This window comes from Xyrauchen texanus, chromosome 1 (genome assembly GCF_025860055.1).
Source record: "Xyrauchen texanus isolate HMW12.3.18 chromosome 1, RBS_HiC_50CHRs, whole genome shotgun sequence".
Lineage (NCBI taxonomy): Eukaryota > Metazoa > Chordata > Actinopteri > Cypriniformes > Catostomidae > Xyrauchen > Xyrauchen texanus.
Window position 1 is genome coordinate 54,139,302 of NC_068276.1, and position 26,824 is coordinate 54,166,125.

Here is a 26,824-nt window from a genome sequence, read left to right on the forward strand (position 1 = left end):
CACTTGTTTGATAAAAATGCCTTTTTCTCAGCTTTTTGTCCGAAATGTTGTTTTTAACAAAACCTACCTCTGTTCAAGTGGCAATAAAAAAAGAACAAATGAAGATAAAATAAAATCTTTATTTTGATATATAGCATCTTCATATATTCATGGAAGAAAATATTCTGCGGGCCATTAAAATTTAGCGAAAATCGTCAAAAACCCTGGCGGTGGCTGGCAACTTTTTTTTAAAACGCTGGCGGGGAAAGAGTTAAGAACAAAAACAAGGACAATGAGCTGTATGAGTAGTGTTCGACAAAATAAGAATGGCTAGATTTTGAGTTATTGGAGTTGTATAAAATGGAAATCAGAGTCAAAGCTCCATTGACCCCTTTTACACTGGGTATTATGATTTGTTTTTGGTGATTCGATCATAGTGGTCAGTGGTAAATACAGGTTAAAATGGGGTCTAAAACGTTTGTACGGATGTAGTCAAAAACACATGTGACCATATCACGTTTGAGGTGTAAACGCTAATCCGTCCTGAATGTGTCCTAGACAGTAGTGAATCACCACCCCTCACCTGTCAATCAGCCGCTGTGCTAAAACTAGAGTTGAAACTTTGCCAGTTACAAGCGGCTTTAAAATGGAAATAACTGTCCGATCGGAAAATTAAAAAAAGTGTATACATAAGCACGAGGACTTCACAGATCATCTTCAGTGTTTCTGATATTAACACAGATGAGAAGCGTGAACATCTGAAGCTTTTTTATGTAGAGGTAACTAAAATAATTGATTATTCTGCTAGAATTGGTACGTTGAGTTGTGCTTTAAGTTTTAGATTCATCTGGGAGAAACGGTGTGCTGGTTTTATTTATGCTTTGTCTTTTATAACTTTTTATGATTTTTATTATCATGCAGTAACACACAGACATAATGAATGACGTATGTCGTCTTGAAATTAGAGACCCTCCCCTTGAAATCCGAACACATGGTCACAGGAGATTAATTTAAGCAACCAGGTGCAAACAGCGATGTCTCGCCTGACCACATGTGATTGGATCAGCTGAGGTGCATTATAAAACCAGGTGTACATGGGGTCATTCTTTTCTTGATTTGCTGAACTTGATGTTGAAGAAGCGCGTGTAAATTAATTACTCTCATTTTACACTTAGTTATAATACTTTTTACAGAATATCACTGTAAATGTTGTCTGTTTACTTTTAGTTACAATAATGCTTTTTTAACCCAGGAAAAACAGGATACATGCATAATAAATTGTATTCATTTCTGGTTTTAAGTCTGCTTTTTAAAATTTAAATTGAGTTGTCACATTAATCTTAAGCTTTTTTGCATCGCATATCTCCATTACATTATCCAGCAAGCTAATCCCATAATGCAATTTTTCTCTATCACGCAGCCCTATCTATCACTAATAGCATTTACATGATTGTTGAAATGAGAATGCAGTCCTACTGAAATCTGTATGTTTGTCCTGCATTTAGCTACAGTTGTGTTGATCTCACTGGGAATGAATAAGGGTTCTTCCTCTCTTCTCTCTCTCTGTATATCTACTACTGCTCTTCCCACCCCCAGCCTGATCTACTGTGCCAGCACGCCCACCTCTCATTCTCATAACCGTAGCATTATGTTAAGCTCTTCTCTGAAAGTGACTCTTTCCAATTCCCCCCTAACATCTTCATATTTTTTCTGTCATTTGTCTTTATTACAATTCCTGCATTGTGTTAGAATGAAAAGGTAAGAGGACATTCTGGTTTCATTGCTGGTGCATGCTCTTAAATTAGTCTCATCACCATGCTCACTGTAGAAGTAGTCCAATTTTTATTTGGTTTTGATGTACTATTATTAATTTTGAAATCGTCACCCAAGTGTTTTTCTTTGTTTTGAAATTTTTAATCAAGGCTTTTTAGATCCTCATACATTTTCACTTATCCTGCATACACCATTAGATTAATTTTATCGACTCTCTTCTATATGGTCACTATTGGGTTGTGGTTTTTCCAATATGTACAGTATAGTGGGCAATTTATAAAATGGAGACGTTTGCCAAATTAATGAGGATTATTGTTATCTAATTTTAGGATTAAAATTAAATTAACAATTGCAATTAAAACTGACAAACAATATTTACTTTCATGGAAAAACTTCTTAATTGAATGTTTAGTGAAAATTAGGGCTGTTGATTTAATGGGTTAATTCAGTGCTGTTAATTATATAAAATAATGTGTTAAAAAAAATGAAATTAATCATGTCCCTGGACCATAATAAGAAATATTCCTTCCAACTAAGCAATTCAAGCTAGAAGTATACCTGTTTTCTCCAGGGAGCAGTAAGCGAAACTTCAGCTGTTTGGGCAACGCACTCATACAGAGAACAAACCACACACACCGACAGCAGACAAAACAAGATGGAGAACACATTCTTGTGATCAAACATAGCTTGATGAAGTGCACATCTGAATGTAGGGATCTCAAGACGTGTTTTTCTTAGTTTCAAATTTTTTTAACGTGACCCAGGGACCTAAAACGGTATGTTTAAGACACGATGCAACTGAGATGCTCAAAAGCATCCTTATAATAAATATATAATATATCTAGGATTGATTGACTAATTCAATTCAAAATGGATTGACAATGATCGGCTTTTGTTCAATAATATGGAAACAAACAATATATTGCATACTAAAGCCACTTTTTGAATTGTCTTTTTGGTAACATTTTACAATAATGTTCCATTTATTAATATTAGATAATACATTAGTTATCATTTGATGAATTGTTTACAGCATTTATTAAACTTTGGTAATACTAGTTAATAAAAATAGAATTGTTGATTTGTTAGTTCATAGTAGATTAACTAATGTTAACAAACACAACTTTTGATTTAAAAAATATATTGGTATATGTTGAAATTATTATTAACTAAGATTAATAAATGCTGTAAAATTATTGTTCATTGTTAGTTCATGTTAACTAATGTTAACAAATGGAACCTTACTGAAAAGTGTTACCGTCTTTTAAAATGCTTTACTCTTGTGCCACAATGATGTAATGTATTTTAATTATCTATATATTTATGTATAATTTTGTAATATATTTATTAGTATTTAATCATTATTTATTGAATTATTATTTTAGGGACAAATATTTATAATTATAATATTTACAAATATAAAATATAATTGTGATTTAATTTGATTAATCAGCATACCATGTACTTGGTTCGATTAAAAATGAATCGATTGACAGCCCTACTGAAAATCAATCTATTGGAAGATGACCAACTCGGGGTGCCTCAGTGTATTGATGGTTGCTGACCTGCTGTCTGTGCTGTCCTGTTTTAATCATACTTGCAAAATCTCAGGAACATCTTTCTCACTGCTCACTGTTCTTCCTTTTTTTTTTCTAGCTGGTTCCACAACTGGTACGAATCCTGAAGAACCTGATCATGTCAGGGTATTCCCCCGAGCATGATGTGTCTGGCATCAGTGACCCTTTCCTGCAGGTATTTACAAAATTGTCCTCATGTCAGTGTCTTTACATTTTAACACTGCGATCAATGCAGAGTTTCAGATGCAAGAACAAAAATAGATTTTTCTATACATTCACAAACAACAGCTATTGAAATTGCTGGGGTGTCACAATGTCACTGTACTGTTGGTTGCTAGTTGGGGAATCTATATGATTGCTGTATCGTGAGCTCAAGGGTACCCACATTCATGGAAATCCTGAAAGTTTCCAGACATTTTAAAATGGCAATTTCCATGCTTGGAAAAGTAACTTGGAAATTCCTATTGTTTTTCGATCCTATTTATTCCTCACTCTAAAATATGTAATCAGCTAGAAAGTGCTCCCTTTTTTAAGTTCAGTGTATATATAAAATGTATTAAAATCCTTATCTGTTAATCACAAACATCTGAACAACAACATGGACATTTATCACTCAAAAGGAGTGGGAAACTTGGAGCTCCACTGTTTGCACCATTGGAAAAAGTAAATAAAGCTGAATTCTGCTTTTAAAGAAATCAACATTTGTTGCATCATCAATGGTGTCTGTTGTCTCAAGGCATCAAATCTCATTGAAAATGAAGGACTTTGATTATTTTGTTACTGCAAATTGCTGTCAGAGTGAATGCCCCTTTAAAGTGGTCCTGATGAAGTTTCTATCCATCTTATTCACATATGTGGTGATACCTGTTCTGTATATCTTAAAGCAATCTGATGAGCTCCTCTGGGCCACACTGTGGCTTTTGGCATTTTTAAGGTGCGGATATTGAGGCTACTGAGAATTCTGGGAAAGGGTGATGATGATTCTAGTGAAGCTATGAATGACATTCTTGCACAGGTATGCAGTATGGGTACATTTGCTTTAAAACCAAATGTGTTTACCTTTTATTATGCCTCAAATTAAGTTTTTTTCTTTTTTTTAAATCTTTTTAATAGGTTGCAACAAACACAGAGACAAGTAAAAATGTAGGCAATGCTATTCTCTATGAAACGGTTCTTACTATTATGGACATTAAATCAGAGAGTGGTCTAAGGGTGAGTAATGCTCAAAATGGTGTTGTCTGTCAATGATTACTAATTATTCATAAAATTCAAAGTGCCTTTTTTCTAGGACTGGGTAAAAATATAGATTTTCCATGTATCATGATCTTCATTTGATATTAATAATAATACATTATACAAGAATGATCTTTTACTATATGCACAACTCTTCAATCCGACTAATCAATTGCATAGAAGACCAAATTTCACACTACGTGACTAAAAATGTCTGTGATTAGCCACTGCCTGATAAATGTTCAGATTTCACTCACCAGTTTAGTATATTGGCTAAGAAGTTCAGCATCCTTTCACTGCATCTATAGAGTAAAGGTTTGACTTGACTCATTCTGTGTAGGGTTTGGCTAAAAGACGAGATCCACGCAATCGATTTGACATTGAGTAATCTCTCTTTTAATATTCTTTCTGTTCTTTACAGTCAATTGTTGATCAAAAATAACAAAAAACTAAAAATGTTATTCTAATCACAAATAGCATGGATAAGGTAAAGATGCCATTGGAATCCTCTATGCATGCTTTTACAGATGCTTTTCACAGAACTGCCCGTTTTCTTAAAGAGACGATACAGATTTTTAGCATGTGTTCTGTAATTTAATGTATATAGTGCAAATTATGCATTAAACAGTAAACGTGTAACAACATATAATATGTGCTATACAATATTTATTGATGGAATACATGGATCTGTAAACTTTTAAAAAGCTCAGATGAGACAAATGATGAAAACGAGTACAATTAAATGTTTTATGTACCTAGTAAGAAGGTCCCCAATATAATTTAAAACATTAGCTGAGAATTTCTTTCATATGTAGGCAAAGTGGGTATTATAACTGAAATATACCCATATGAGTCCATGGGCCAGTTGCACAAACGTAGCTATTAACTTTAGACTTTGTCTAAGAATTAGTCTGAAGACGCCATAGAAAGCTTGTTGCAAAAACAAGCTCACTGTTGTCTTTAATGAGACTGCCTAATTCACATTGCATTGTGGAAAAGGTAAGACACTGAACCATTGGTATATATGCATAGATGCCTCATTCAGCTGGTTCTGATCGTCATCTGTGGCGCCATCTTGGAAAGGTCAGAAAGGAGAGCAAGTGAATGGAGAAGCCTCACACCACTTGGGAAACAGTTAATCATATAATAAAATGACAGACTGCTAATTTGTTTTAGGACTTTATTTGCCGTTTACTACGAAAAACAAAAAACTGTTTTAGAAGAACTCAGGAATTTTAGTATAATCTAAAATATTGCCCAATGTTTATGGAAAATCAAATAATCTGAAAGTTGGCTGGAAAAGACTGTTACAGACCATATCTCTCAATTTACTTTCATGTGTTGATGGGCGGCTTTTGACCACTGCAGTATTGTGGATGCACCAATGTATTGTGGCCCATAGGAACACCTGCTAATGAAGTACCTATGTATAGATATCTATGCACTAAACAGCTTAAAAAATGGCAGACCGTGGGAGTTCAACACGGTTTTCCTTAGCTGAAAATATTTGCCTGTTAGAATAATGCAATGCTTCAAAATCAATTGTAGTGAAGAAACTTAGTGATTTTAACCCAAGTAATAAAAACAAACTTAAGGAATGGTGTTACCATTGTAGAAGTTAAAGTCTTATACAAAGTCTCTAATCAAGCCCCTTTTAGCACTCAATTGAAGTCCCCACTAGCTCAGCTGACAATTAATTTGCTTGGCAACATGGAATGTAAACAGAAGTTAGCCTAGCTGTCTGCTGTCTTGCATTTCGGTTTTTATGCAAATGACTGAAAAAGTTAAGACCAAAATTTTAGACATTTAACTGCATTAACAGATCAATGCAACTTGCCCCATATCAAATCTGAATCGAGAGCTTGTAAATCTGAATAAAATTGGGAAATCTGTATCAATACCCAGCCCTTCTTGTTTCATAAAATCATTTAAGTGTGTTTGCAAAGAATGCCAATAATGCTGTTTTATTTACTTAAATGTTTTTGTACAGGTTTTAGCTATTAATATTCTGGGTCGCTTTCTTCTCAACAATGACAAAAACATCAGGTATCTTTTTTCATTTTATTCTCATTAGGTTGACACCACTATGCCATCTAGGCTTGATTATAAAGTGAACAAAGAAAGCCATTTAATGCTGTTCTGTGATGAAGAATTTGAGTGATCCATCGACTGAGTGTTACAAATGATGATCTCATTGTCTCTGACAACAGCTTTACCGTAGATTCGCATGGCTTATTTCATGTGCTCTCAAGACTAGAATTGATTGTAAAAATGGCTGTGCCTTGACATTATTACTCCTTCACCCCAGATATGTGGCATTAACATCTCTACTGAAGACCGTGCAGACAGACCACAATGCTGTGCAGAGACATCGAAGCACTATTGTGGACTGCTTGAAAGACCTTGATGTGTCCATTAAAAGGTAAAATATGAGCTGGCAGTATGTGTTTTGTTTTTAAATCAATACTTAGCATAAATACAGAGAATAAGGAGATAACTTCTGCTGCTAACACTTCAACAATCCTCATGTCAATCCCCAGGCGTGCAATGGAGTTGAGCTTTGCCCTGGTCAACGGCAACAACATCCGGGGCATGATGAAAGAGCTGCTGTATTTCCTGGACTCCTGTGACCCTGAGTTCAAAGCCGACTGCGCATCGGGGATCTTCCTGGCTGCTGAGAAGTAGGCTGTGCTTGTTGTGAATTGCTTCATGGAGTTGCACAGAAAATATGTGAGAGGAAGAACCAAAAATGTCCATGTGGAAAGGCTGCTGTAAGATCTGCAGTAGACGAGTTTTAGTTCCTTATTAAAAAACTACTTTTAGAGTGTTTTCAGAGATTCCATTGCCCAGTCAAGATCAAAAACATTATGCGAGCCCTTGAAAAAGAGAATTTTTGTTTAGGTGAATTGTAGAGTGACTCATAGCTGTGTGATGATAAAATGAGTGATCCATCGACAGAACCTATCTCTGTTGACACTTTTATATCTGACAGCAGCAAAGAGTTTTAGAAGTTTTTAAAGGGCTTTACCTGGTGGGATGCTTTTCGCTTTAATACATTAGTCTGAGTGATTGTAAACAAATGCACGCTTTGGACTACTGGACTTCAGATTTAACTGATGCTCATCTCTGTTGCAGGTATGCCCCCTCCAAAAGATGGCACATAGACACCATTATGAGGGTTTTGACAACAGTAAATGTCTTATTCATTATTTCTCACTATATTCTACTTGAATTTCCTTATTTTTTTTTCTTCAAAATTTGGGATAGATTATCAAAAATGAAAAATCTCTCATCTAGGGTTGCAATGGTATGAGATTTTCTTTGTACAATAAACTTTTCAGAAAATATTTCAGTTACAATGACCCTTAAAGGAGTGAAAATAGTTTCTTTTTTTTTTCTCGGTTGAACAAACACTTTATTATAATTGAAAAAGTCTCAATTTTGAAAATAAATAAAGCTAACACAATTATAATAAACAGAATTATAAACATGATAAAAAATTGCATGTAACTATAACATGTTATATAACTAAAGCATGTAGGTTTACATGTTAGCATAGCATGTTAAATGAACTACTAAATTAAAAATAACATCAGCTGTGTGAGCTTTTAAAGTAATGTCCTATGATTATTAACAGTTAATATATACTGTAGGTGCGCAACAGTGAGGCCAGACTGCTCCTGTCTGGTTTTGCTTCAGGGCAGATTTTACATCGGACATCAAGTGGCAGCCCACCATAGTAAAAACGTAACCTGTAATTAATGTATCCTGGGTTGCATTTCCTTTTGTTGCATAGTTTTGTTCATGGTTTTCCAGTACAAGGACATGCATCAAGTGACATTATTTTTGTTGTTAACGTCAACAACAAAATGCACAGGAAGTTTTCTCTTCCCCCCCCTTTTAAAAATTGAAGAGCATATTTACGTATATGAGCCCATTATATCCCATTTGTTTCTTAATTTCAAACATGATTCAAACAGAACATACATATTACACTGGAGGAAAGGCTCCTCATTACCATGGTTTGGTCAGTGTGCTAGTCTTAAATAATAGTAATAATAATAATAAATAATAGTATTTATGAAAAAATAAATACTAGCTGAAACACATCTTGAAATTTTAACTACAACTGTTGATGTAAAATGAGGTCTAATAGATTCTACCTTTTAGAGTATTTAATAAACTATAACATTGTCAAAATATAACCGTTACTTTTACTCATGTAAAATCGTGAAACAACTTTGTAAAGGTGATTTTTATGTATAATGAAAAAAAATGTCCACATTGCAGTGTTATTCTTTTTCTTCTCAGTGCTGTTTGGCATATCAGAGCTGCCTACTGTTTGAGAGGTTTGACTTGACTTCCTCCGTAACACTTTAAACTAGAAAAGTCTCACTATAATTTAAATTGGTCACATCAGTTTTGAGGTCTGCGCTCCGCAATATCGAGGGAAGCCCTGTTGTTGCACGCATCATGATCGTGAGCTGGTTCCGTTACACTCGTGTGAAAGTGCAGATGAGAAGCCTTTAGCTGATTGCGAGATTATCATTAAATGTGCCTCGGCAGTTCTAAACAGGCTATCACTTGGACGCTACCCACCAGTTGAGAGAAAATGCTTTAATACTCACACGCACTTATGTCAGACCCCCTTGCCTCGCTTCTCTCTGACATTTTCTCTGCTGCCTGTGTGTGATTGGGTCAAGTTGATGAGTCTGACAGGCAGTCGAGAAGGAAAGAAATGCACAGGTGAAATTCTCTGTCCGGTTGCGGTTTTTTTTCTCTCCGTACCATATATAAGCAAATGTACATGCTATGAAAACCGTCAATTTTCATACCGTGGTATACCGTGAAACCGGTATAACGCTGCAACCCTACCCTCATAATTTACTCACCCTCATGCCATCCCAGATGTGTATGACTTTCTTCAGCAGATCACAAACAAAGATTTTTCTAAAAATATATCAGCTCTGTAGATTCATTTAATGTAAGTGAATGATGATCAGACCTTTTTGTAGGTTCGAAAATCACATAAAGGAATAAATGCAATCCATGTGACTCCAGTGTTTAAATCCATATCTTCAGAAGCAATATAATAGGTAAACAGAGCAATAATAGGAAACAGAACAATGTTTAAGTCCTTTTTTACTCTAAATCTCCACTTTAACTTTTTCTTTCAGATGTGTAAGTGGAGATTTAGAGTAAAAATAATTGGTTACATTTTGATCTGTTTCTCACCCACACCTGTTACATCGCTTTTTAAGTTATGGATTTAACCACTGGAGTCTACTATGGAATACTTTTATCTTGTCTTTATGTGCTTTTTGGTGTTACAAAGTTCCAGTCAGCATTGGACCTAAAGAGCTCAGATATTCTTCTTAAAATCTTAATTTGTGTTCTGCTGAAGAAAGTCATACACATATGGGATGGCATGAGGATGAGTAAACGATGTGAGAATGTTCATTTTTGTGTAAACTATTCCTTTAAACTGTATCATAGTCCTGATCATTTACTACTCTGAAAGCCCCCTGTTGTACATACAGGCTGATGACTTTCTGTGACCTATCCAAAGAGTATAAAGAATGATCCTATTATCTCATACAAAAGCTTATCTAAATCACAGTCATATTAATAAAGTGTCTAGGTTATGTACATCTCTTGGCCATCTAAAATGCCCTTTTTAATGAGCTGTTTTAATTTATCTGCTTTTGTAGGCGGGAAGTTATGTCCGGGATGACTCTGTGCCGAACCTCATTCAGCTAATTACAAACAGTGTAGAGATGCATGCATACACTGTACAGAGACTCTACAAAGCCCTCCTGGATGACATCTCACAGGTCAGAACCATCTTAACGCCCTCATATGGGTTTTCTGCACTGCATACTAAGCTAGTAATATTACAGAAGGCTCTCATCTTTGTCCAACCCCTCTACCTATAGCAACCTCTAGTACAGGTGGCATCCTGGTGTATAGGAGAGTATGGCGACCTGTTGGTCTCAGGCCAGTGTGAGGAAGAGGAACCGATTCAGGTACGTGCTCCTGAAGGTTCTTACATGTGCTTTAGTGGCAGAATGTTATTACCATGCTAATTCTTTCCTCTATTTACAGGTTTCAGAAGATGAGGTCTTAGATGTTTTGGAGGGTCTTCTTGTCTCTAACTTGTCCACCCCTGTAACGAGAGGTTATTCCCTGACTGCTATCATGAAGCTGTCCACCCGTTTCAGCAGTGTGAAGTAAGGATGTGTTCTGTCTGCTTGTGTTTTTGTACAAGCATGAAGGCAAATTTTCTTGATCTCTTGATCTGACGTTTATGTCATTGTGCCCTAACCTACAGTCGAATCAAAAAGGTGGTGTCGGTATATGGCAGCAGCATAGATGTTGAGCTGCAGCAGAGAGCTGTGGAATACAATGCACTTTTCAAAAAATATGATCACATGAGGTAAGAGCTGTCCTCTCAGCAACCTTATATAGGTATTTAATCACTATACCTTTATCACATTTTAACCTAGTTTTCACCATGTAAATAGCCACTGAAGCTGCCATGGCTTTAAATAACAGAGACAGACACACACACAGGTTTCCCACGCATCCTGGAAAACCTGGAATTTTGCAATGTAGTTTTCCTGTCATAGAAAATTTGAAAAATACCTATATGTTGGAAAATAATTATTTGTCCTGGGAAATCTTTTCATATAATAGAACGGTTTGATTGTGTTTATAACAAGGTGTTTGTTACATTTATAAAAACATGGTAACAATCTGGACTCAGGATAGGAGTCAAATACATACATTTTGTGTCGTTTAGCTGTAAAACGCAGAATGTTATTGAATATGACGTATTTGGAGGAAAACTAATAATTTAATGCACAATTAATCAAATTAAAATTGCAATATGTCCCAGTGTGATGATTAAAATGCAAAATTCTGTGATTTAATTGAATAAATATATAATCTGGAAGTGATGCGCGCTTCAAAATGAATGTGCGAAGCCACTCGTACACTGAAAACACCTCATCATGATCCTCACAAACACTCGTGTGTGCTTGAGATGGCAAATCAAAACACACTGCAGTGTTCAGCTCATACAGACTATGTTCAAAAACGCAATGAAATCGCTAAATAAATGCTCGAATTAAATGGACGCATGTGTTTCTCATAAATATTACACTTGTTTGGTACATAAAACACCCTGAAAATTATGCCTCGAAAAGAGTGGGAACCCTGACACACACTGGTGGCTTTTAAGAAAGTCAGATCCTTAGATTATAGTAAAAAAAAGGTCCATTCTGATTTCATGTTTTGATGAATCTTTATAACCCTTCTCAGTTTCCTATCCTCACCTTGTCTCCTACTGTTTCCCTATTTAGGCCTGCGTTACTAGAGCGAATGCCTATCATGGAAAAAACAGCCTCAAACGGCCCAGCAGAGATTGTGCAGACCAATGGAGAAACAGAATCAACCATTCTGGACACAAAACATCTGCCCAACATCACTCAGCCAGCTAGTCAGGTGAGTCGGCTATAGTAAGGAAATGATAATGAAGAAATTTCCACCATATGGTTAAGCAAATACGTTTGGCTGTGGTCAAGTATTTATGTTAATGGCCTGTTTGTTTCCTGTTATACAGGCAAATGATTTATTAGACTTGCTTGGAGGTAATGATGTGGTACCTGTTATCCCAACAACTGTTCCCACAAAACCTGCATCAGCAGGAGGAGAACTGCTTGACCTCCTGGGAGACCTCTCACTGACAGGTCAATCTAAGCTCTTCCCGAAACCTCTGCTGCGCTGTAGTAATTTGCAGACTTGTAGATTTGTGTCTCTTGTAGAGCTAGCTAGTATCATCCTCCCTTTTCTGTGTTTCCGTGTGTAAAGCACTAACAGGCTTAAATCCTTATTGATACTTAAATTAATTGTTCACACTAAAATTTAAATTTGTATTTCTTGTACTCATCATGTTGTTTCAAACCCACATTAATTCCTATTGTGGAACACAAAAGGAGATGTTTACCAGAATGTTCAAAATTTTTCCAGACAATGAAAGTGAGAAGGGGCCCTGTGATGAACAGACCAAAATTTAAAGGAATATTCCGGGTTCAAAACAAGTTAAGCTCAACTGAAACATTTGTGTCAATGTTGACTACCACAAAAATGTATTTCGACTTGTCCGTCCTTAAAAATAAAAATGCAAAAATCAAAGTTACAATGAAAGTGAATTTAGCCAACTTTTGGGGGGTTTAAAGACAGAAATCTGAAGCTTAACATTTTATAAAAGCATAAATACTTCAGTCAAAACTTATGTATTATGTATCTATTATTAGTTGTTTAAATTGTAATTTTTCAGTCATTTTAGGGTTCGTTGACATTACGTCGTCATGGCTTTAACTTTAAAGAGAAAAGGTTAGTTAGTGATTTTATCACACTAAAATAATGTGAACACTAGGGATGTGCAGTGTTACCGTTTTTAACATTCGGATAACCACAAGGATTCACGAACAGTTTATCTTTTTTTCCGTCGCGAGTTGGGAAGTGGAAATAATGTTTATTGCAATGGAACTTCCTTAAACGCTACTCAAAATAGCAGCAAAGAAAGTGCACAGTGACCTGTAGATTTTCAAATGATACAATCTCACATTAAACACAAACTAAAATATTCAAACTGTCACAGCATGTATATGTGCTCTGCCCAGGTGAGCTGACATATCCGTGAGGCAGCAAACGCAAGTATTATTGTCATGTGCAATGAGTTATACTGCAGCGGTTAAACAGCCTCTTTGGGTGCTTTTTTAAAATGGTTTAAAATCAAATGGCATAAACTTGTCTAACTATTGTACATAAATATGCACACCAGAGCCGAAGGGAAAAAACACTGTCTTAACATTTATAAAGCACTGAAACTTTCCTTGGTGAAAAACAACCTGGAATCATGTTTAACAGTTGAAGTCCTCTTTGCAACCTGAACTTCTTCAGAAAGCAGTACAGTGCAATGAATGAAATAACTCTTACTATACAGTAATGTAGTTTTTGATGATACGTTTATAAACATTTTATTTATTTTATACCTGGTGTCTAAAAATGTGGCTTTCTTGTGTGTGATGCTGAAAAGAGAAAACGGTGAGATTCAACACAATTCAAAGATGCCCATCCAGCAGGTGTAGCAGGTACTTGAAAAAATGACCCAAAACCGATGGTTTGTCAGAACTCGTTGAGTTTGGGTCATGTTGAGGAACACAATTGCACGTGTTGAATAACCAAATAGTGATTCTTAGTATTCGAATAGTGGTGGTCAAGCGGTTAACCAAATGTCGACTATCTATGCACATCCCTAGTTAAAGCTGCACTATGTAAGATTTTTTGGTCAAAAATCAACAAATTGCCATTATTGATAGAGTACATAAACAATCAGACTTCAAAACAATGTCCTTACCTTAACCCGATTCACAACGGTAAGCCTATAAAATGATTTGTGTTCGATTTGTTTGCAAAATCGCTGGCTTATGATGTTCATCATTGCGTCATTAGTTCATGTCCGCGCACATGTCTCATGTTCCAGCTGGAGAAACTAACTACGCTGTTCAACTCAATTCAGGACAACATCATTGCAGTCTTGATGGATGTTTATCTGTTATCTATTTGGCGAAGTTGTTTATATGCTATAATGCATGGATTTTTTTTCTGAGAGGGTTGTTGTAGCTTATATCACTTGTCATGCTTTTATGAATCGAACATTACTCGTGTGTTAACCGATCGTGATGTATCTACATTGTACATTGAAGTTACTGCGACATGTTTAATATATATGACTTATGAAACTGATGACTTGTAATTGTTATATTGCATATTTAAGCATATTATTTTTACGTTTAGTAAAGTATATTTTATCCCCGTCATTATTGAATCCTCATTTTATGTTTTTAATTTACGGTGTTATTGTGTGCATTGCATAGACATGCTGTTGTTGTAACTGAGGCTGGACAATATAGTATAAACACAAAGTCTTCTATTGAACTCGTATCAGCCATATCACAAGTTGAACCTCTTAAATTGAAAATTGTAGTACAATTCAAATATTAATCATAGATTAAACACTTAATCATATTAATATATACTGGTGGTGGCTGAGGAGAGTCCATTGTTCTCTATTTAAACTGTTTTGAGTGTATTGTCATAAAAGTGATTTTAAGTGTAAATGTAAATAAGCGTGTTGGTTATCTTCATCAAAGCAAGTCATATTTCAGTTTTGAATGTTTAAACGTATAAGATAATATGAACATGAAAATAGCACGTTATGACTCTGGCTCCAGTCATGATCACACACAGTCTATGTCCAAGTGGCTCAAATTGGGAGATTAATCTGCCAGAAGAGCAGAACACTACTGATGTAATGTATTCTGCAATTTTAAGTTTTAACCACAGATGTCGCAAGAGAGCACAAAGCTACTGTACGTAGTGCAGCTTTAACACACATATTGTTTGTCTAGTCTAGTGGCTAAACGTTTTAAACGGTGAGCATTTTAAATCTTTTCAGATTGGCCCCCATTCACTTCCATTGAAAGTGCCTCACTGTAACGCACATTTAAAAAAAAAAGGATGGACAAGTCAAAATAATTATTTTGGTAATCAATATTATGCCACATATACTGTCGATTGAGCTTAACTTGTATTGAACCTTAAATATTCCTTTTAAGTTGTTAATTAAAAATCGTCCCCTCCACAATAGCTCTCCTCTCATTTGCACTTCCACATATTCAAACTTGAAAAGACACAAATGGCATTAGTCTTGAGACTAACAAATGGAGTTGGGCATCATTGATGTCAAACCAGATATTTTAATATACATGATCACAAAGCTGTGTCTGGGAAAAGAAGAATAACGACTTAAAATTTTGATCTCTTCTAACAGAAGACTTGGAATATAATGCAAAATTCCTATTGATTACTTGTATGCTACTTGTACAGTGGTTTAATATAAATGCCATTTTAGTTTCATCAGAGCATCATTTACATTCTGCTAAACTGTTTGGAAGAGAGTTATATGGGCTTGAGATTACATGAGTGAGATTAAATGACAGCACTTTTATTTTTAGGTGAACTTACCCTTTAAACCCTCCTCACACCATTTTGTTCCTTCTCACTCCTTAGGCGGTCCAACCCCCACCCCTGCTGCTCCTTCTATACCCATGTCCCAACCCCCTTTCCTTTTGGATGGTCTCACCTCACAGCCTCTCTTCAATAATATTGCAGCGGGTGAGCTTACATGAGGTTTCATCATGTTCTTGACAGAAGAACAAACTTAGCAAAATGAGATTGTTCCATTATCATATTTGATTCTCTCTTCGCAGGCATTCCGTCAATGACAGCGTACAATAAAAATGGCCTGAAAATAGAGTTCACATTTGAGAGGTCCAACCCCAATCCCAATATTGCAGTAATCACCATCCACGCATCCAATTCCACGGAGGCTGACATGACGGACTTTGTGTTCCAGGCTGCAGTACCAAAGGTTTGTTCAGTTTCCTCTATTACTTCTGACAATCCTGGTTCGTTTACAACTCGGCAGTTAATAATTTGAAATTACTTTTCTCCTCTGCTTGTCACATTGACCATGTTTAGATGCAAAACATTTTTTATCATGGACTATAATCTGGTTTAACCCTTATAAAAAAATAAAAACCTTTATAGGTTTACATGTGAGATAGCTATTCAAATATTCTGACAATTGTCATGTTCTGAATAATCCAATACATGCTGTCCTTTTTCTGCTATTTTCTTCTGGAAACTCTTGACAGATGCTCGCTCATTCCATTTATAGCACTTGCTTGTCAAATTTTAATATTTCTGCATAGTAATATAATCAGCTCACTTATTCTCATTCGGCCATGAGACTCTTACAGTGATTTCGCTAGTCATTCTCCTCTTTGCTCCAATGCATTTCTTCAATAACTTGATTTTTTTTTTACCACTCTCTGTGTCCTGTAGTATTTATAATTAATTTTGTTTAGTCGTATACAAATTTAAATGTATTCTGTTAGACTGGATAATCCGAATAAGGTGTTTCCACCTTATTACGCAATATTCCAAATAATACAGGCATATCCCAGCTGTCAAATGCTTATGTACTTGTTTATGTTTTCAGACATTCCAGCTGCAGCTTCTTTCCCCCAGCAGTAATGTAGTTCCAGCACTCAACCAGGGAACCATCACGCAGGTCATCAGGGTTCTCAACCCACAGAAGGTAAAATATAACTGTGGTTGCAGGTCATGCATTGCTCCGTTACAATAGTCGTTTTTTTAGGGCCCAAGCACTGAAAGTGTGGAGGAATTATTGTTCTTCTAAGGATTATTATTATGCTTCTTTTTGTTTTTTTTTCAAGGTTTTTGGTACTTGACATGTGTGAAAACTCTTGAAATTTTGCACACACATCATAGTTGTTAACAATTAGGGCTGGGCAAATGTTCATACATGGGCGTGTAGGAGGGGCTCTGTAGTGTCCCTTTTAAAATGGGTTTGTAAGGCGGCCTCTGTAGCACCCTTATTTTCACCTTCAGCCACCACAATTGGAAACATATATAGTTCTCATCAAGCCAGACAGCTTCAATAATTATAGTCATTTGGTCTGCCCAACAAGAAGTCAGCCATTTTGGATTTTTTGAATATTGCAATCTCTGAACTTTTAAATACATCTCCTAGGTGATTCATGAGTCTGTCAACATTATGATAAGACATTGAAGATGCTAAATTGCGAACAGATTTTGATATAGCAAACAGTGTTGCCATGGCAAGGCATTAAATTAATGGTGAAAAATGGGAAACAGGAAGTGTCTCATAATTGTCTGTGCATTGTCTGATTTAGATCAAAATTGAGATGTATGTTTAGTCTTGGGGGCTGATCACATGGAATTGACTATTTTGGGTCACGGTCATGGCGCCACCACCTGGCAGCAGGAAGTGTAGCTCTTACAACAGACTTTTAAATATTCCTCTTATATTAACAAAACAATGTCCACCTTGCATTGTTTTCTGAAAGCTACTGGGTGGAAATGGACCAGTTGTGCTTGGGCCAGTCATCACTGCTTGCAGCTATATTTTTAGATTGGTGCCCTGAATCGAAGTCCCTTCACTTAAGATCTATGAAGCCATTTGCTCCTAAACTGAAACATTTAGGAGCCAAATTACTGTTTTTAGTTGCCAGATTACAGAATTGCTCAATTTAGATGATTGTTCAGAAACAAGATAGAAAGTCGAAGGAAAGACAGCTAGCTGATAGACGATTAATCGGCTGATAGATTTAAAAATCAGTATATGCGACCTGCTCCATTTTGACACATCAGTGCATAAAACTCAAAATGTGTTATTTCCACAAACTAAAAAGGAAAGCATTAAAATGATAAAATATTGACAGCTGTTTGGAGTAGAAACATAATTAAATCGCTAGATAACCTTGACCTTTCTTTCTTACTAAAGTACACAAGACTCAAAGTGTGTTTCTGGGTACACGAATACGGATATTTATTATTATTGTATAGTATTTTAAAATGTTGTTTGTCTTTCCTTACTGAATCCAAATTGAATGAAATCCCAGATACAGTTTAGTGTAGTGTTCCCAAATCGGGTACCACTATGACCTTCTAGGGGTCACGCGGAATCTCTGTTCAGTTCAGTGTTTTTATTGCTACCGATGTTAAAAGTAACGTCAGTAACAAGTACTGACTCAATTCAGTACCTGCATCCTTTTTGAGAACAGCCGGCTGCTTTCAAGCTATTGCATGCATATTTCTGCAGGTGATCGCTTGTGTCTTGCTGTGAATGTAGTTGCGCACTTGAACAATTCAATGCGCTTTGTTAAAATGCCCCTCTTGAAGAGACAAAATTTGCATTTGATGCGATTAGTACCGTAAACAAAGCCAGTAATGTACTGTTACGTGAGTGTAAGCAGACAGGACAATAATCTTATATATCAAAATATCCAATCTGTGCACAACCATGTGTAAATGCTGCCTAATAGACCTGCTGCTGTCTGATTTATTGTTAATATTAATCAAACTGCAATTCTGACCAGAAAAAATAAAGTGCTCACTGTCCTTGGCTGGAAATCTTTAGTAGTTTTAAGCCCAAATAAATTTCAATGACACATCTGCTTCTCATTCAAACTCTGACTGCATGGAATCAATAGCCTATTAACTTTAGCATAGCTATCAATAATATATATTATAATAATGATACCTAATTATCACACAGTAAAGATTGACAATTATAAATTTTGCTCTAGATAACTTTTTATGTTTTTATATTATGATTTTTAATGTTTAGTTACAGCTGTAACTGAGAAGTGTAGTAATTGTATTACTCTATTTTATTACTGCCTCTTGAATGACTTTTTGAAATGAATGACTTTTTGAATGAAATATGCTTTTTTTCAAAAGCATATTTGTATATTTACTTATTTTTCAGTGGTTTGGGTGCAGTGCAAAGAAAAAATAAAACACCATAAAAGGGGGTCATAGTTTGGGAACCACTGTGTGCTAAATCCCAATAATAATAATAATAATAATAATAATAATAATAATAATAATAAAAAAATTTAAGTAACACAGGACTATTAATTTTAAACAAGCCTGAAATACACCAGGGACTTTTATTCTGGAAAATCTATGCTCCCAGAACTCAATGACAGCTTATTCACTGTATGATTAGCTGAGAATCACCTGAGCTCCTGAGTTCAAACCCGTTTTGTTAATCTTTTTGGGTGATTCATTAAGGCGTCCCGGTTCAAAAGAGTCAAGAGTCTGCTTAGATTAGTACATTCTTCCTGAGACGGAGCATCAGTGTTTGAAATCAAATGCATGAGGTCGTAACACAAACTGGTGGTTTTTGCTTTGAATTTGTTGTCTCCAATTGCAGCCATTATGAAGCATGGTTTAATATTAAGAGAATAAAGGTCACGTCTTGCTGAATTTAATAGTTTAATAATGCTTTCTTGTCAAATTGGAATTTTCTTAAAGCTGTCACTTGACTGAAGTGATGTCATGCAAAAAGAACAAGAATGGCAGTGGCCTCTACAGCTATGGTTGGTTTACACAATTCTCTTTTATATGCCATTTTAGTAAAGCCAGTGTAACCGGAGCACTTTGTTCTTAAACATGTTTCAAGAGCATTTAGAGGTGAATTATTGAAATTAATTAACGTTGCTGTAATCAACAAAAAGCCGCACATGCAACAAGCGTTGCCATAGAAACAAATAGTTTCTGAAGTCTGAGGACGTGAAAAGCTCCTGAGCATAATCTCTGAGCTGTCATCTTGTAATTACAGTGATTCCTACATGATGTGAATGCAGTATAATTTTAATAAAATTGGGTTATAAAATGTGGGTTTTGCTTCTACCTGACTTGCTTTTTCATTATAGCAACAGTTGAGAATGCGGATCAAGCTGACGTACACTCACAAAGGCTCTCCTGTTCAAGACCTGGCCGAGGTCAACAATTTCCCCCCTCAGTCCTGGCAGTGATTTGCTATCCTCTCTCAATCTTAAAGACCCCCAGCAAGGGAACTATGGGAAAGATGTCCCCTCCCCATTCCCAAATGATCCCCCATGACGTCACCACAGATCGCTGCCCTGGGGGTTGCATGGGAAGTAGTGGAATCTTCCAGAAACAGTCAAGAGTTGATGGTATGAAGACTGTGATGATGATGATTATTACAGTGACAATGATGAAGCAAAATCATGAATATCTGAATACATAAATTTTAAAATGTTTTGCCCAACTGTCTTTCTCTCTTCTTTGGGGTTAGTGCAACATGTCCATACTCACACCTGCACTTAGCATTGTGCACTCTCTCTCTCGCTTATACTCTTACTGCAGTGCACTCCCTCACATAGTCACCCACTCTGGCTCACCCTGCCACCCAGGGTCCATACATGGGAAAACGTCACTCATGGCCACTATAGAAAGGAGCTGCTTGGTATGAGCATTGGTTTGATTTGTCTTTTTTTGTTTGATTTTTCCATGTTTTTAATCTTGTTAATGGGTTTTGGTGTATTTTAAGAAACAAAAAACTGATTGAATGAATTGCAAAGTCTGAGCATTTGCACCTTAAGCATTTCAGAATCAAGAGGAAAATGGGTTGTGACGGCGCCTTAAATTATCATTGTACATGGCATTTCTTAATTTTCCTATAAAGATGTCTTTACTGATTTAATGTGCTGTAATAAAGTATACCAGATTAATGCTCCGGATACAAGCTATGTTGTGGCTGTACCATATTTCGGATGACATCATCTGTCTTCTTGCCTGTCAAATGTTCTCTAACGGATTTGTCCAGAAGCGTTTGTTTTCATCACATGAATCATCACGAACTGGCACGTTAATACAGCTCAGAACATGCTTTTTTATATACAGTATATTTAGACAGGATTGCTCATAAATGTCATGTAGTGACAATAAAACGTTCTCTGGCAGCTGAGAAAATGAGGAACAACTGTGCGGGAGATTGTGAGAGCATCTTTGTTACTGTTAAAAGAATATTCCGGGTCCAGTACAAGTTGAGCTCAATCGACAATGTGGGGCATAATGTTGATTTAACAAAAAAATCTAATAAATTGAGGCTACTGTGTCTGTGAGGCACTTACAATTTAAATGAATTGTGGCAATCTTTGTAGGGTTTAAATGCAACGCTTATAATTACATGAAAGCAATTACATTTCTTCTCTTAAAACGTGTAATATTTGCACTGTAAAGTTGTTTAAATGGTCATTTTCACAGTTGGTTTAAGGTTTAAATGTTGTAAAATTGGATATAGCTTTACACAGAAAAGGTTAGTAACCAATTTGATCACACTAAAATGTTAACACTCTTTGTTTGTCTTGTTCGGCCCCGTTCACTTCCATCGTAAGTGTCTCACTCTAACCAGAAGTCTTTTTTTTTTTTTTTTAAGAAAAGGAGGGCCAAGTCTAAATTCATTTTGTGGTAATCAACATTACGCCACAAATGCTGTCGATTGAACTTGTATTAAACCCGGAATATTTCTTTAATGTAGATTAGATCATTTTTCATTTATATAATAATCCCGGTCTGGTATCCACCAAACTGGACACTGTTTCCCCCTCCAAACCCCTTAATTTGGCATATAGTTATTTTGTTTGCCTCTACTCTTCACTGGATGCTTTCTTGTATTGTTTTTAAATATTGAAATAAGTTATATAGAATAAAATAGCATTCTTCATCCATTTTAAAGGATTGAAACCTATTAAAATTAGTAGCTGGACAGTGATTTCAATTTAAATGTGATTTCTCACTAAATTAACTAAAATAGATGTCCAACAATGCAAGGTATAAGTTGCAGTTATAACGAGGATAAGTTCAGCATAGATGCTGTGAATATATAGATGTATGAAAATGTAGGCTTTTCTGAATGTAGTTACATGCACTGAATGGAATTTTTTTTTTCTTCTTTTGTTTGACTTTAAAGGTGTTTTTTTTTTTTTTTTTTTTTTCCTGCATTGATTTGAATTACAGAATTATTGCCTGATTTAAAGCCATGTGCCTTTTGTCATAACTGATGAAAAGAAACCCCTCAGACATCTGCAAGACGAGTTATCGTTACATGAAGCAAACGTGATATCTAAAGAAGAGAGGACCTTTTTGTTTTGGTGTTATTTCACGAGTCATTGTTTATGTGTGGGTCCCCTGGCTGTCTATTTTTGCAGCTTCCAAAGGCAGTTAAAAACATGAACCTGAATATATACCTCACATTTGTCTTTTGTCTATCTGTTTCTTCAAGTCACCTCAGTGGAAAACCTTAGCTTCTGTACACTCACATCATTACTTACAGACTCCAATGCTCTCTCACATCATTGCATTCATTAAGCTACACTGAAGTCTGGTGACTAAATCATGAGTATGTTCTTTGGGCTTGGGAAATATTTTTTAGCTATGTTATGTATATGGAGAAAAATGATTTCATTCTATAAGCTTTTTTGTCTTTTGTTGCCATTCTTGATGATGCTTTCTTGGCTTTTTCTGTACATACTGACGGCTTTTAAGATGCATCATCTGTTTCTTTTCATCCCTTTTTTTTTTTTTAAGATACCATTTTCTAAATCTTCCTTCCAGGACTGCACAGTGTATAATGTTTGAAGCTCTCCCTCACAAAAATCTAATTCAGCAACTTGCCGATTTGGTTGTTTATTGGAAATAAAATGTACGATGTGCTGCCTGTATATTGTATATAATTGTAAAATGCATCAAAAAGATAAAATCGAATAAAAGTCCCATTTGAAGACCTATGAAATTCAGTTAAGGGGCTGTAGACATTATTTACTGTGCACGTGATCTTGAGTTCACGTTCTTTATGCGTACATTGGTGGATTACAGTCATGTGGTTTATACTACTGAAAGAATTGAAATGCTACAAGGACACTGAGAGCTGTCCATCCTCCAGAAGAGCTTTAGTTGAATTTTCTCATTCGATCCAGTTACGTAAACACAATAATGGGATTTAAAGGTTTAGTTCATAAAAAAACAACTCAACTCGCACTGTTGTTGTTCCAAGCCTGTATGAATTTATTTTCTCCCTGTAACGTTAAAGAAAATGTTCGCCTCAGTCACCATTCACTTCCATTGTATAGGGAAAAAGATGCAATGAAAGTGAATGGTGACTAGCATCTCCTTTTGTGGTACGTGGAAGAAATTATGTCAGGTTTGAAACAACATGAGGGTGAGGAAATGATGTCATGTCCTTATGTCAAAATTGATTCTGGTGATTTCATACATTAGTGTTCTTGCATCGTTAAGGACAGCTTCAATAATAAACGATTGAAGACCCCAAAGCATTCAGAGGTTTATAGTAAAAGTTTTACTAATATTTTCTATGCGTTTTTGATTCATCTGCTTTTAAACAGACATCTATTCTTTATTAAACATATTTAAGGCAAGACAGATAAACAATGCTGTTCCGAAAAATAAAGTATCCCAGTTTGTGAGAACATGGTCCCTGAATGTTTTGATGCCTCTTAAGTGAATTCAATATGGGGAGGAACATAAAACCGTTTGAATCTGCTGCTTTTTACACTACTTGGTCATCTAAATCAGGCAAATATGTTTCCATGTTTAAGTTTGCAAAATAACCATTAGAGGAGATGCCGTGGTGTTCCCATATCAGCAAATTTCCCAACAATAAATGGTTTTCCAGCCGCATGTGAGGAAAAAGCTATGTAAATATTGTCATTTCTACTCCATATGTAAACTTCCTGAAGTAATGCAAGCAAAGTTCAAGTTCTTGAGGCACCACACTTAATTTATCTTGCAATACATGCACATACCTTTGTATATATTTTGAGATATACGGTTGATTCTTCAGTTGATGTTCATGAAGCGTCAGCTTTTCTTTCAGTCAGGGGGAATTGAGCATTTACTCTTTTAGATGTAACTACTTGACCAGGTGGACACTGTATCACATGCTTGGATGATTGCCTTCTCCATCAGAATCCCTTTGTAATCTGTAAAAGGTATCAGATGTTTTTCAAGTGTATCTATACATACGCCCCCTTCTCTGATATTTTACAATTGCTATTCAGTTACATCTGACCTTGTATGGGAGGGGAGGATATACTGTTGACTTTGACATGCTGAACTGTATCGCATTACCATCTTCTCCAGGAGTGAGTATTGGACTGAAAATCTCAATGAAGGAAAATAACTTGTCAACATGGGATATTTTAGATTTATGCTGTGTGTTATTGTCTTTGGGTTGGAGAAATGATGATCAAACGAAATAAAAAGTCAAACTTGATGTTTGCTGTGTTGTGTTTTGGGAAGATGGTCTCTAATGCAGTCTACAGTTTGACAATGAAAAACTGCAAATCTGTGCCTCACCTTTTTTTTTCCTGAATTGTCCAAATTAAGAGCTATGTGTAATGAACAAATTGGTCTGCTACCACCCTCTTGTGTTGAAACTTTGAAGCTTCAATAGTAATGCAAGGAGAGGAAGGACACTGTGCGGCTACCAAATCAAACTCGAACACTATTCTGCCACATGGAGTGGTGATTCAGTGTTGTATTATCTTAGATACAGTTTTAATGTTTTCCATCATAAGGGAGTGGTGGTATTTCTGTTGCCCAGCAGCCTTTAACTGCATGGATGAGATCATGTGTTAATAATTTTTATATCAAAGATAAGTTGCTGTCACAAGTTTCTCTGTACATTTCAGCAGTTGTACTTAAATGACTAATCCAGGTTCAATACTAGGGACAATTCACACACACTAAAAAAAAGTTTGACTTAATCAATTTGTATTTGGACAACTTGAATAGGTTTTGTTTGACTGAAACTGAGCAGGAGATTTCTAATTCCCCGCATGCTTTTCATGGCACTCGATATGGAGAGAACGTTTTTAAGTTAAGTGTTATATTATATATGTGTCTTGGTGCAAGATGAATGCACCGGGGGAAATTAGTTAGTGTTTAATTGTTTATGTTGAGATAAAGAAGAGTTTCGACTTTGAGTTTAGATTGAGGACAGGTATATTTTTGTGAAGAATGCTCGATATTACTTTACTCATTGAGCACTTGTTATGCTAATCGAAGCCGTAGTGTTACTATTAGCATACATGTCGCATGATGCTAGCATTTACTTTTACCCAGCTAAGAAGTCATGGAAAGAGATTCGAAGTAATTGAACGGGTCTAATTTGGTTGATCTTCTGCAATTGAATAAGGAATAATTTCGACCTGTCCGTACTTTTCTTTAAAAAAGTAAAAATCGAGGTTACAGTACGACACAATGGAAGTGAATGGGGCCAGTATTTGGAGGGTTTAAAGGCAGAAATGTGAAACGTTATAATTGTATAAGCGCTTACATTGATTCTTCCCTTAAAACTCATGTATTATTTGAGCTGTAATCAGGGTTGGGAGGGTTACTTTTGAAATGTATTCCACTACAGATTACAGAATACATGCTGTAAAATGTAACTTGTAACGTATTCAGTTAGATTACTAAAGGTCAGTCACGTATTCTAAATACTTTGGATTACTTCTTCAGCACTGGTAGATTTTTTTCACTTGTTTTGACTATAAAAACTCTGCCAGTACAGTAAGACAAAACACACATGTTAAAAAAACATTCTCTGAAAAACCTAAATATCTTATCCAGTGTTGTTTCTAAAACAAGATAAATCAAATAGATCTTGTTTTTAAGGATTTTTAGATATATTTACAGGAAAACAATACAAAAATTATAATCAAGAATATGATTTTTGCCCTAATTTCAAAGATCTTACTAGAAAAAATTAATTATGATCCAACGTGAATTTTCTTGCTAAAGAAAATATGATCATGCCTGTAACGTGTGCATGTAAAATGGCTAGAAATGGCATTTTAGCTTAGCATAAAGCTGACAATTTACACAATATTTATTTCTATTTCTTCTGCTCCAAAAGCTTCAAACGTACTTCTCTGTCTGCTCGTATGAATGTAACACATCATAAGAAAGTGTTTCACCGCTGTTCAAATGCACTTTGGATCATTTATATGTATAAATGTTTTCCATCTGAAAGGACTAAATATTAAATGAAACAACTGACAATAAAATGCAAAGTAATCTCTTCAGTAATCAAAATACTTTTTGAATGTAACTGTATTCTAATTACCAATGATTTAAACTGTAACTGTTGTGGAATACAGTTACTTATATTTTGTATTTTAAATTCATAATCCCATTACATGTATTATGTTTCTCCCCAACCGTGGCTGTAAATTAGTTTAAATAAGTTATGGTTGTTTTAGGGTTTACGGCAGTATGTCGTAATGGCAAGGAATTGCCAATAAATTCCTTGTCATAACTTTACACAGAAAAGGTTATTAAGTCATTTTATCACACTAAAATCATGTTTATATCCTTTATGACTTGTGGCTAAAACGGTGAGTTTTTAACATTTACAGATTGGCCTCATTCACAATCATTGTAAGTGCCTCACTGTAACCCAAATTTGCCATGGTTACCACTGATTCCAACAAAATACCATAGTTACTACAGTTATTATTACTGCACTGTAACCATAATGAATAAAGATATGTTCTCCTTTAAAGGGTTAGTTTGATATTATAAGTGTGGGTGAAAAACACATCAATATTTAGGTCCTTTTTTACTATAAATTCTCCTGTTTGGTGATTTATATTCTTCATGCATATCACACTCTACTGGGCAAGGAGGACAATTTATGTAAAAAAAAAAAATTACTTGAATATTGATCTGTTTCTCACACACCTATC

General features: G+C 35.5%; 1 protein-coding gene across 2 annotated transcripts in view; it reads left to right on the forward strand.

Annotated features, from left to right (window-relative positions):
- The window catches only part of LOC127639325 (AP-1 complex subunit gamma-1), a 46,944-nt gene extending 22,606 nt beyond the window's left edge, over positions 1-24,338 (forward strand). Inside the window, exons 7-23 of one of the 2 annotated variants that reach the window (XM_052121290.1) lie at positions 3,409-3,504; positions 4,264-4,344; positions 4,443-4,541; positions 6,553-6,608; positions 6,871-6,984; positions 7,103-7,243; positions 7,698-7,752; positions 10,274-10,396; positions 10,499-10,588; positions 10,668-10,792; positions 10,894-10,998; positions 11,927-12,068; positions 12,187-12,313; positions 15,702-15,806; positions 15,902-16,062; positions 16,696-16,794; positions 19,964-24,338. In XM_052121290.1, the coding sequence (XP_051977250.1) occupies positions 3,409-3,504; positions 4,264-4,344; positions 4,443-4,541; positions 6,553-6,608; positions 6,871-6,984; positions 7,103-7,243; positions 7,698-7,752; positions 10,274-10,396; positions 10,499-10,588; positions 10,668-10,792; positions 10,894-10,998; positions 11,927-12,068; positions 12,187-12,313; positions 15,702-15,806; positions 15,902-16,062; positions 16,696-16,794; positions 19,964-20,065 (1,821 nt within the window). In that variant the 3' untranslated portion in view covers positions 20,066-24,338. The remainder of the gene's footprint in view (positions 1-3,408; positions 3,505-4,263; positions 4,345-4,442; positions 4,542-6,552; positions 6,609-6,870; positions 6,985-7,102; positions 7,244-7,697; positions 7,753-10,273; positions 10,397-10,498; positions 10,589-10,667; positions 10,793-10,893; positions 10,999-11,926; positions 12,069-12,186; positions 12,314-15,701; positions 15,807-15,901; positions 16,063-16,695; positions 16,795-19,963) is intronic. The other variant, XM_052121366.1, reaches the window with a different exon arrangement.
- The last annotated feature ends 2,486 nt before the right edge of the window (positions 24,339-26,824 follow it).